The following is a 12595-nucleotide window of genomic DNA, read 5'->3' as shown; positions in this document are numbered from 1 at the left end:
GAGCTAGTTTTTTCCAGCTTAGAGGTTTACAGAAATTGAAATCCTTTCTATCTTTTGGTGACCTAGAGACAGTTATTCACACCTTCATTTCAACAAGGCTTGATTACTGTAATGCTTTATGTGCTGGTATCAACCAGTTTTCCTTATTACGTTTGCAATTAGTTCAAAATGCTGCAGCTCGCTTTTTGACGGGAAAGAAAAAAACGTGAGCACATCATCCCTATTTTGGCACACTTACATTGGTTACCGGTCAAATTTAGAATTGACTACAAGGTTTTTGATTTTGTATTTAAAGCCTTGCACGGTCTGGCTCTAGTTTATATCTTTATTTGTCCATATTCTACTCAAACAACTCTCAGATCATCCTCTCAGATCATCTTCTGATAAATTATTAGCCGTTCCATTGTCTCGCCTGAAATCTAAAGGTGAAAGAGCCTTTTCCGTATTTGCCCCTAAGCTGTGGAATTTGCTACCTCAGTCAATTAGGTTAAAACATATCTGAAAACATATCTTTTTTTCTCAGGCCTATTCATAATTTTTTAGATCTGTTAGTCTTAGTGAGTTAAAATCTTAGGCTTGATTTTAATTGGTTTTATAGTTTATGTTGTCGATTTTCATACTATTTCTTGTATGACTTATCTTTTTATTGTGTTATTGTTAAGCACCTTGGTCAGCAAAATTGTTGTTTAAAGGTGCTATATAAATGAAAGTGACTTTGACCTAAAGGTGACCTTGACCTCTTCTTCTCTGAGGTAACACTTTATTTTGATCGTCCACTTTAGACATTCTACTGAATAAGTAACTTTGTAACTACATGTCAACTAATTCTCAGAGTATTCGACTGTCTGCTTAATCTCTGCTAACACTTTATTTTGATGCTGCCCCTACACATAAGTAACTTTTGCTAACCGTACCTGTCAGCTTATTCTACTAACCCGAACCCTAAACTAACAGTCTACTAGAGTTTACGGTAACATTTTATAATAACTGCACACTTTGAAGCACTAGTTAAGCATTAGTAAACAGTTTATTCATTATTTAAAAGCAATAATAGACATTAGTAAGCTTATAAATACAGCTATAAAGTTTATAAATACAGCTATAAATGCTTTATTCTTGTTTTATAAACATATCTATAACATGTTTAAAAACAGTATTTTCATACTTTATTAATAATCAATTTATAATTTCTAAATTATTACATTATTTACAAACCAGTTGTTTAGGAGTTGTCAGTGGTTCATACGATCATTTAGGAAGTGTAATTAAATGATAAATAAACTATTTAAACATTCATTTATACATATTATTTAGACATAGTAATAGTTACTTAGTGTGTTAATAAATGTTTTATTAACACATATTCCTACTGCAATTCATGATTAATTCAGGTAATTATAAAACATTTAGAAGTGGTCAGTTAACTATTTTTGTGAGCTCATCTAAAGTGAGGACATTGCATTGCAAAGCTTTTATAAATGAGATTTGAAGGTTCAGTGATCTTCTACACTGCTGTTCTCTAATGTTTTAAAGTTAGTACTGAAGTAGTTTTGACACTAGGAATATGTGTTAAAGCATTTATTTTCACTTAGTAAAAAAAAAATATTACTTGGTAACACTAAGTAACTAATACTATAGGTCTAAATAATAAGATGCATAAATGACCATTTAAATATTTTATTAAACATTTACTTACACTTCCTAAATGATCTTATGAACCACTGACAACTCCTAAATAACTGGTTTGTGAATAATGTAATACATAATTTAGAAATGATAAACTGATCATTAATAAAGTATGAAAATACAATTATTAAACATATTATAGATATGTCTATTAATGCTTTATAAATAATGAAATTAGTATTTACTAATGCTTAACTAATGCCTTATAGCGCAAGTTTTTATACAGTGTTACCTTAAGTTAAGTTTACTAATACTCTACTGAGAGTTAGTTGACAATAGGGGTATGACTATTAAAGATTAAAATGTGATGAGATTTCTCGTGAAATTGCCATGATGGAGTGAGAGGGTGAAATTAGGATAAAAAAAAAGCCCACCACAGCATTTAGATTACATCTACGCTGTCATTTTTGTCTTTTTATAGAATTAAAAAACATTTAATTCAGTTGGATAATGGTCACTTCAATTCCATCCAACTCATCCAACATGAGCTGCAGAGTCGGACATAGTGCAGCAGGAGTTCACTGATCACGTGACGAGAGTAAGTAACAAGATGACTGACAAGACCATGGCGGAGGATTTGTTGCACAACAGAGCCTAAGCATCTGACAAATGTCTTATCTTGTAGAATGCATGCTCAGCACCGCCGCTCCTTATTCAGAGTATATGCGATCGCAAATTCAAAAGCTAAAGTAGAATGCAAGTGTGCATTCAAATGAGATTTCAATCCCCCGCATGCAAATATCTCCCAGTATGAAAGCTATCTTAGGCTGGGCTGTGTATTTGCAATCATCTCTTAGCACTGTATCATAATGAAGAACAATTTGGTCTCTATTCGCACTTTTAATATTAAGAAAGAGTTCTTTGATTATGGTTGTACTTATTGTTTGCACTTAATAAGACTAAGATGAAACTTATTTTTATTTATACTGTTTTTATTTCTAAGATCAATTTATGGAAAGGAGTTCAGTTAGGAGGTCAAAAGTTGAAGAAGTTCATAAATCATGTACAGTTCTAAGATCAGAAGAGACTCATATGAAATCATACCGGAGAAGCCAGTCAGCTGAGTTTGTGGATGATAATTCATACTCAGAAAGTAGAACTGAAATTACATTCATTACCTGATGATTAGTTAAAACATTTCAAATGCACCTGCAGACCATTTTCCTAGTCATGTATTTCGTCAATGATGATCTCTTAAAAATACTGTGTAAAAAATCTCATCTCGTTCTCGTGAACTCAATCTCGTGTCTCGTGAGCTAACCGTCTCGTCACACCCCTACAAGTTACTTATGTTAAGTTAGCAGAACATCTAAAGTGGACCATCAAAATAAAGCGAAACCAAAAAAATAAATAAATAACCTGAACAACATTTACCTGCTTCACATAGATCCCAGACCTTGAAAACAGGTCCACGATCTCAGGATGGTGTCTGCTCTCCTGGTTTCCATGTCCAAGACTAAAATTTGTGTTGCTTCCCCAAGTGTATACTTCAGCAGGGTCTGCGATGAGATCAGAACAAGAACACTAGTTAATGATTGTTATCCGCTTGTTTTGACACACTGAATACCATTTCCAGGTCCATTACAAGTAAGAATACTATCTCAACAGCCATTTATGAGCACTATTTATTCATCCCACACAATTGAAGCTAAGCTTTGAAAACTCATGGTGTACGCTACAGTATTCAGGTTTACAGCATCCTGGACAACAATATTATAACAATTCATAAGAAGAATCACTGCCTGTCCAACTGAGATTTTAATATGGAGATAAAGGTTAGGATCATGATATTTCTGCAGTCTTACAGTTTATATTAGCACCATTTGTTGTTTGCTTTAGGGATCTGATAGAGCGTTGGACCCAGAAATGGTGGCATGTGACAACTTTTGGTTTATTGATTTAAGGTTTAACCAAAAATAAACTCTTTCATTTTCTCTCATTTTAATCTCTCTCTCATGTCATTCCAAACCAGCATTTGAAAATGTTCCTTAGATTTCATTTTGAAAAATGTCCTTGTTCTTTTCCACTGAATGAAAGTAGTCAGTGACCAAAGACTGTGAAGCATCCCAAAAGAGTACAAGATTGTCAGATATCATTGACACTTACACTTATTCAAACTTACAGCATAAAAGACACAAAACATCAGTTTTGACATCAATGAAACCAAACACCATTGGCGTTCTGACAGGTCTCAAAGCAGGATGCCATGAGACAAGCTTGGAGACACAAAAGTGCCATAGGAGAGGGGAACATTTTATAAAACATTTTTATAAAAACTAAAGTCACTAGTCAATGGTCATATGAACTACTGTTATGGTTGTTTGTCATCATTTTAGGAGCATGAAAAGCACTGGACACTGTATGCTTTTACGGCATGAAAATATTTAAATACATAATAAATTCTCAAAAGAACTAACTTTGTTAAGAAGAATCATACAGGTCTGGAACAGTGAGGATAAATAAGAACAGAATTTTCATTTTAAGATTTTAGTGTTATAAATACTATATTAATACTGATACAATCATAAATATTAAAGAATTAGTTCATTTTAAAATGAAAATTATCCCAAGTTTTACTCACCCTCAAGTAACTGTACAGTTGTGGTTAGAATTATTGGCACCCTTGATAAACATGATCAAAGATGACTGTAAAAAAATAAATCTGCACTATTTGATCTTTAATTCACAAAATTATCAAAAATCTAACCTTTCATTGAAGAAAAAAGAAGTGAAAGTGGGGGGAAAAAAATCACATTATGAAATAAATGTTTATCTACAAAACACGTTGGCCACAATTATTGGCACCCTTTTATTCAATTTTTGCAGCCTCCTTTTTACCATGATAACAGCTCTGAGTCTTCACCTATAATGCCTGATGAGTTTGGAGATCACCTGACAAGAGATCAGAGACCATTCCTTCATACAGAATCTCTACAGGTCCTTCAGATTTCCAGCTCCATGTTGGTGCTTCTTCTCTTCAGTTCACTCCACTCATTTTCTTTAGGGTTCAGGTCAGGGGACTGAGATGGCCATGGCAGAAGCTTGGTTTTGAGTTCAGTGACCCATTTTTGTGTTGGTTTTGATGTTTGTTTTGGATCACTGTCCTGATGGAAGACCCAACCACGGCCCATTATTGGATTTCTAACATGGATAGTCAGGTTTTGATTTTTCATCTGTTGGTATTTGATAGAATCCATGATTCCATGTATCTGAACAAGATGTCCAGGACCTCCAGCAGAAAAATAGGCCCACAACATTAAAGGCCCCGGTATACTTCAAACGAAATTGAAGATGAAATGACGTCACATCAGTTCGTAACAAAATCAGGCCAAAACAAAGTTCGTTTTGTGTTCTTTTTGGAGGTTCAAAACGACTTACCAAAGCGAACTTTCAGGAAAAGTTTGCTCCAGCTGCAAAACACCTTCGTACTACCATTGGTCAGTGACGATAACGTAACAGGAGGTGTGCGCCGAGGCTCCACCTTAACTCGCATGCAACGCGTCTCTGATTAATTTGATCTGTTGAGTTCAGTAAGGTAAGATCTCTGCGGATGAAAACCATAGGTGAAAACATGAACACACTGGATAGCCGCTTTATAGTACAAAATGTGCCTCTGATAAAATGAGGTTTTTCATGTTTGATACTGTAAAGCTTCTTAATTTTAAGCAATCTATTTGAATAAAGTGCTAGGCTATATGAAGACGTGACGTGACTGGAGTGCTACTTTGCAGAGCTCGTGCTAACAAACCCATGTTGTTATGATCAGATGCTTTTCGTATGCTTTCTATAATAAATTCTTGCTGTTTTCTCATTTTTGTTGGGTTTGTTTTGTTACTGAGAAGAAAGTGCACGGCACATATTTACATATTCATCTAAATGTTGCTCTCAGCGGTGTGGGCAGCGTCAGATTTTCATTTACAGTATATCGCTGGTCACGCATTTCAAACTTTGTTTTAAGTATTCCGGGGCCTTAAAGATCCAGCAGGATATTTAACCGTGGGCATGGGGTACTTTTTATCCATGCGTGCACCAAACCCATCTGGTGAGTTTGCTGCCAAAAAGCTATTTTTTTTAAATTTCATCTGACCATAGAAGCCGGTCCAGTTTGAAGTTCCAGTCTTGTCTGACAACTGAATATGCTGGAGATTGTTTCTGGATGAGAGCAGAGTTTTTTTTTTTAAACCCTCCCGAACAACTTGTGGGGATGTAGGTGCTGTTTGGTCAGTTTTTTTAGGCTTTCTGAGACTCAAGACTCAACTAATCTCTGCAATTCTCCAATTTTTGATAATATTTACCAAGGGTGCCAATAATTCTGACCACAACTGTACATGACTTTCTTCTTTTTGATGAACACAATCAGAGTTATATTAATAAATATCCAGATGAGTCCAAACTTTACAATGGTAGTGAACGGGACCAACGAGTATGAATGGGTGAAAGTACTTTCTTCAGCTTCATTCTCATTGGTCCCATTCACTGCCATTATAAAGCTTGGACGCGTCAGGATATTTATTAATATAACTCTGATTGTGTTCATCAGAAAGAAGAAAGTCATATACACTTAGGACAGCTTGAGGGTGAGAAAAGCTTGGGGTAATTTTCATTTTAAAGTGAACTAATCCTTTAAGAAGGACATTAACCCATTGTAATTACCAGTGTTTCTGAAGACAACATGAGCTGGGCGGTCCTTCATGGTGAGGTCTAGGACAGAAAGTCCCTCCTTGTCCTGGATGGACAGCACTCCACCATGCTGGAACACAAAGATATATGGATCAATGAAAGAAACAACAATGGTAACCAATAGAACAGGGAAGAAAAGATAACGCAGTTCCAGTGACTTATGTTCCACTGGGTTTCAAAATCTGCAGTAGTTTTCCACTCACCAAGGCCAATTAGTTAGGAATCATTTGCTCATTTTGAGATTAGTGGCCTAAAACTATAATACCAACTTAGCCAAATGAATAAAAATTTTTAAATAGTTGTGTAACAGTACCAGAATTGACCAGCTTTAGATGGAAATGTACATTTTCGGTTTACATTTTAAAAGATGTAGTGTGCAACTACAATTTCATTTCTGTGCATCATTTAACTTCATTAAATTGCTTTAAAATGTATATTGGCATTATACTGGCCATTGGTCACCTTTCTCTCTAATATTGGCATTGGTTAATGGAAAAATCATATTAATGAACCAGTTCTCACCTTGAGGAGCGTCATAAGGCAGTGAATTTGCCCATAGAAGGCGCTGCGATGCAGTGCGGTCCACCCTGATTCCTTGTCCTTTGCCAGCAGGTCAGCGCGTTTACAGTCCAGGAGCCATTGAAGCAGGTCACGCTTACCCAGAGAGGCAGCAAGGTGCAGAGGTGTGCGCCCAAACTCATCCCGCAGGGTAGCTGCATTGTGACAGTGGACAGACAGGTAGGCCCGCAGACTCCCCTCTGAACCGCTGGTCAAAGCGGCTATCACTTCCTCAGCGTGCCTTACAGAACGGCACTTTGGTGTGCAGTCTGGGATTCCCAGACTCATTTTAGCTTTCCCCTCAAGCTGAGTCACAACCCCAGAGTTATCCAAAACACCCACAAGCTTGTGCTTAAATGTCTCAAACGTTCTAGCAATCAATTTCTCAAACAACTAATACATTAAGGAAAACAAAAGGGAAAAAAAACAAGGGATATGTTCAGCGTTGCTGTGAATTTAGGGCGCTAGAATTGTGCATGTGTTGAGGTTCCACGGCACCCTAGCGGCCCCAGAGAGAAGATCTACCTCATCTCAGTCCACCATGTCAGCAACACATTTGACAAAACCTTTGCAACAATCATTAGCATCAAAGAAAATACACATTTTTCTGTACAAAATCATACAAATATATTCCAGTTGACCCAAAAATAAGTTAACTTGTAATCTGTGTATCGTATTTTACAAAAGGCAAATCCTTCAGTTCTTTGTACTGTCCATTCAAAGAGTCCAACTTTGAGGGGAAAGACTCCTTCCCCCCAAAACTCTTCACCATTTAAGTCTCCATAATTGCAAAAGGTGCCTGAAAAGAGAGAATGGCTATCAGATTAATATCCCAACAACAATCCCACCAAAATTTAAATTAAGCTTCACATCATACTAGGGGTTGAACGACCTCAGATTAATCACTGTTATGTGATTAAAGTCAAGCCAACTAATTGCTGATGAGGTTTAAAAAAAAAAAAAAAAAAAAAAAAAAAAGAGAGAACATGCCACTATTTGCAACTAGAGGCTAAAGTTTGTGAACAAACTTTGATGTTGGATTGAGAAGCACGAACCTCGAGCCGAGACACACACTCGAGTCACCTTGTGCACAACTGCAGCATTTGACAGAACGCTGCCCACAAGGCTATTGCTCCGACATAACTGCTTATTTTTATCAGTTATTTTGTCTGCGTCATTATATCATTCTATATCAGATACAGATAAAGTAGCACAGTAAGATTACATTTATTTAAATTAATTATGAGAGAGCGACTGCACATGTGGATTAACCCTACCTGACTGTGCGGCGTCTCTAACACACATGCTAACACTTTTCAATCTTTTACTTTTCATATTTTATTGCTAAATCACAGGACAGCATTGACAGTAAGTTTCTGCGCTCCTGAATGTTTCTGTTTGCACGCGATCTGCTCATGATGTGCAAGCTATACTGTATGTGTGAGCGCTACAATGTAGCAGCACATTAGTTTAGAACTTACCTGTACAACAAACTGTTTAAAACTCACTAGTTTGTTGGACAAACAATATCCAACAGTGGACTTTGTTGAAATTATAGGAATAAAATGTACTAATTATTATTAATTTGATGGTCATACTTTAAGATTAGGTCTGTTCTTATATTAAAGGTGCAATATGTAATATGTAATATTTTCTGTCCGCTAGAGGCCTATTCAAAACAAAGGTGTGGCTTGATGACGCCAAGTTTGAGTGCGGAATCTTGGGACATGTGGTCTTCACATCACAGCCGGTGGAAATAATTGGGATAGGACTCAGGAAGAAATATGTTCATGGATGCGATTATTAATGTTACTGTAGTATGAAGCAGAGCAGGACGAGTGTTTTGGAGCTGAACGAGGAGCTGGAGTGATTGAGCAACACACGCCTCACGAGCAGCGGGACTTTTATTATGCCAGTCGCCGGTGCTGCTTCTACTATTCCGGTCATGAGTATGAGGTAACACAGCTCTGTTTATCATATTAGATACATTTGAGTGTGTTGAAAATTATGTTATAATGTTACTCTGTGCGTTCGCTCAGCGGCTGCTGTGAGACACTGTTACACACTGCAGTAAGATAGATCGATTTTAGAATATCATATTAAATGCTGGATGATTGTGTTGATAAATGGCATGAAATTAATTTTAAAACGTATTGTATGATGGAGAAAATGCTGTTTTACTGTTACTAAAAATAAAGCTGCATCTGATTATGCTATGTTAGCTACTTGACAAAATAGTGTTTTTCTCTAAGGCATGGTAAAGCATGGTACTCGAAAAAAAAAAAAAAAAAAAAAAAAAAAATCAAGATAATTAGATTTAAACTATAAGACTAAAGGAGTTGAGCTATATAATAATTAGTTTTCTGTCTATAAATATATCAAAACAGTTGCTTCCTTGTCTATTAAAACGTGTAATATATTAAAGTGTCCTTGGTGTTTCCATGGTTTCTACAAAATAAAACCGGAAACCGAGGGTAACGCGGGTATGACGCCATTGACAGGCGACTCCTCACACGTCCCAGAGCCTTAGCTAAACATTGCAATTTTCTCATGATTTATAAATAGCTGCAAACATTTGAGATATTTTAAGTACTCAACTGAACAAAATATATAACACTGGCCTAGTGGTTTTTGGATATTTTACTGCAAAATTCTTACATATTGCACCTTTAAAAAAATCTATACAAAATGGGGATTAGAAAAGCAATGACAGAAACAATGACCGAATGATGCAAAGTTTTCATATCTTTTCATGTGACCTTCATTACACACACACACACACACACACACACACACACATAAAAAAGTAAAATTTGTTAACTAATAATACAAATAATAAAAAGTGCATATAGTTGAAGAAACCAGCGTTATCAAGTGCCACACTTGGCAGAGCAGCAGTTTGACACCTCCATCTGCTAAATATGGCTTCAGTCTTCCTGCATCCGTTTCTGGATATTTAATGATAACCTTGTGATCCTAAATCCAAAATTCAATACTTTAAACTATTAAAACGCACATAATTGAGCAAATAAGCCAGCTGAACCAGTTTGTTTACACCTGGGAGACTGCAAACCTCACACTCACTCCATGTAATGTCAGTCAAGCTACACAACCATCAAGCTTTAATATATCGTGGAAAGAATTAGTGCATTAAAGCACGAACAGATCGAGTATATAAATAATGAGTGACAAGAGATCTGTCACGAAGTCTCTGTTGAGTCACTGACACATCACCATCATTTTCATCAACCATATTGGGCTGAACTATGTGCTGACAGACTGCCAGATTACAAGACAATGCGCGCATATCTCTCGCTCACCTGACGCTAGATGAAAGAAAAGGCCATGTTTGTGTTTTCCCCCATGCGGCAGATCCAGAGAAACATCTTTAAAGGAAAGCTTGGTGTTTTGCAGTAAATATGTTGCAGCAGAGTTTGTCGATTAAGTAAGATCTAGAGGTGGAGGCACACAGGAGTAAAGCGAACTCTGATTGGGCCATTAGACATGGATCCTTACATTTCATTGGACAATTCAACTTGCAGCCTTGTATCGTTATTTGTCATTGGACAGTTCGACATGTAAAATACTTAACAGACTTATAACCAGTCTTGTGACACAAACATAAGCCTTATTTTAATGGAGGCACTCGAGTTATTTATAATGCATCCGTGGCTTATTAGACGGACTCCACTTGCTGGTGACTCCACTCCCAGTTGGCAAGGGAGTCCCCTCTCTTGCGTCAGCGCTGTGGGGGCGGGGCTTATGGGGCATACCTTCCACATGAGTCACATGACTATATATTTATTATGTCAACCATGAAGAAAATTGGTGTCCTTTTAAAGGGTTAGTTCACCCAAAATTGAAAAAAATGTCATGTATTACTCACCCTCATGTTGTTCTACAGCCGTAAGACCTTCGTTCATCTTCTGAACACAAATTAAGATATTTTTGATGAAATCCAATGGCTCTGTGAGGCCTCCATTGACCGTTCACAAAGACTCGCCTCCTTTAGTTACTGTTGCTATGTCCGACAAGCCATGCCGTTCTCACGCCACACATCATGTTCTCACAGTGAAAATTACATCGCGGAAATGTTGTAATTTTTAAAGAAATTTAAACAAATAAATACCGTTTTTTGGCTATTTAATGTGTCGTGACAGATCGCTGTAGTGCCTCAAGTCGCTCATGAACCAATCATCTTTTCTTAGTTAATTTATATCATCAAATAAACATGAATGAACCACATTTTAACCAGAGAAAGACACACCATTTTTCAAGTTCAAGTCCACCAACATTAATCTACTAACTCTCCTGACTGCTTTGTCAGACAAAATGGCAGATTCGGCGTTATGATTGGTTAGATCGCCTGTCAATCAAACTCCCGGCGAAGGTTCAATTGACAGCAAAGCCATTCAAACTCTCAAAATCCATAAAGCTACTAAAACATATTTGAAACAGTTCATTTGAGTTCAGTGGTTCAATCTTACTATTATAATTAAAGTGACAAGAATACTTTTGTGCGGCAAAAAACAAAAACAAAACGACTTTTCAACAATATCTATATGGGCCGATTTCAAAACACTGCTTCAGCTTAAAATACCCCACAGATTTTCCCTTATTTGGGGGTGAGCAAAAACATGCCTTTTATTATATTACTATATTGCTGGCTAAAAAAAGAAATCCAAAATTGGTTGAAAAAAAATGGCTGGGTGAAAACAACCCAATCCCTGGGTTTGTCCATATTTTACCCAGCATTTTGTAGAGTGATGGATCTTGAGAGTTTCAATGGCTTTGCTCTCAATATAGGCCTCACTGAACCATCGGATTTCATCAACAATATCTTAATTTGTGTTCTGAAGATGAATGAAGGTCTTACAGGTGTAGAACAACATGAGGGTGAGTAATGACATTATTTTCATTTTTGGGAGAACTAACCCTTTAAAGGGATAGTTCACCCGAAAAGGAAAATTTGATGTTTATCTGCTTACCCCCAGTGCATCCAAGATGTAGGTGACTTTTTTTCTTCAGTCGAACGCAAATTATGATTTTTAACTGCAACCGCTGCCGTCTGTCAGTCAAATAATAGCAGTAGATGGGAACTTCAACTATAACAGTAAATAAAACTTGCTTAGACAAATCAAAATTAAAACCTGCGGCTTGTGACGACACATTAATGTCCTAAGACACGAAACGATCGGTTTGTGCGAGAAACCGAACAGTATTTATATAATTTTTTACCTCTAATACACCACTATGTCCAACTTCGTTCAGCTTCCTGTTAGTGAGGTCAAAAAACGCATTGTGATGACGGAAGTGATGTCTCGCACATATACTTCAATGAGTGTCAGACATCACTTCCGTTGTCAGAGCGCGATCAGACCTCACTAACCGGAAGTTGAACGAAGTTGGACATAGTGGTGTATTAGAGGTAAAAAAATATATAAATACTGTTCGGTTTCTCGCACAAACCGATCGTTTTGTGTCTTAGGACATCAATGTGCCGTCACGAGCCGCAGGGTTTAATTTGGATTTGTCTATGGAAGTTTTTTCGACTCTTATTGTTCAAGTTCCCAATCACTGCTATTATTTGACTGACAGACGGCAGCGGTTGCAATTAAAAATCATAATTTGCATTCGACTGAAGAAAAAAAGTCCTCTACATCTTGGATGC

The 12595-nt window shown here is 36.7% G+C and overlaps 1 protein-coding gene across 1 annotated transcript in view; it reads right to left on the bottom strand.

Moving 5' to 3' along the window:
* ibtk (inhibitor of Bruton agammaglobulinemia tyrosine kinase) overlaps window positions 1–10615 on the bottom strand; it is a 50544-nt gene extending 39929 nt beyond the window's left edge. The window contains exons 1-4 of the mRNA XM_067399988.1: window positions 10245–10615; window positions 6889–7723; window positions 6340–6436; window positions 3061–3185 (exon numbers count right to left, since the gene is read on the bottom strand). Of these exons, the coding sequence (XP_067256089.1) occupies window positions 3061–3185; window positions 6340–6436; window positions 6889–7212 (546 nt within the window). The 5' untranslated portion in view covers window positions 7213–7723; window positions 10245–10615. The remainder of the gene's footprint in view (window positions 1–3060; window positions 3186–6339; window positions 6437–6888; window positions 7724–10244) is intronic.
* Window positions 10616–12595: the final 1980 nt, after the last annotated feature.

This window comes from Chanodichthys erythropterus, chromosome 2 (genome assembly GCF_024489055.1).
Source record: "Chanodichthys erythropterus isolate Z2021 chromosome 2, ASM2448905v1, whole genome shotgun sequence".
Lineage (NCBI taxonomy): Eukaryota > Metazoa > Chordata > Actinopteri > Cypriniformes > Xenocyprididae > Chanodichthys > Chanodichthys erythropterus.
Note: the sequence above shows the minus strand (reverse complement) of the source record. Positions and strands in the feature narration are given on the sequence as shown.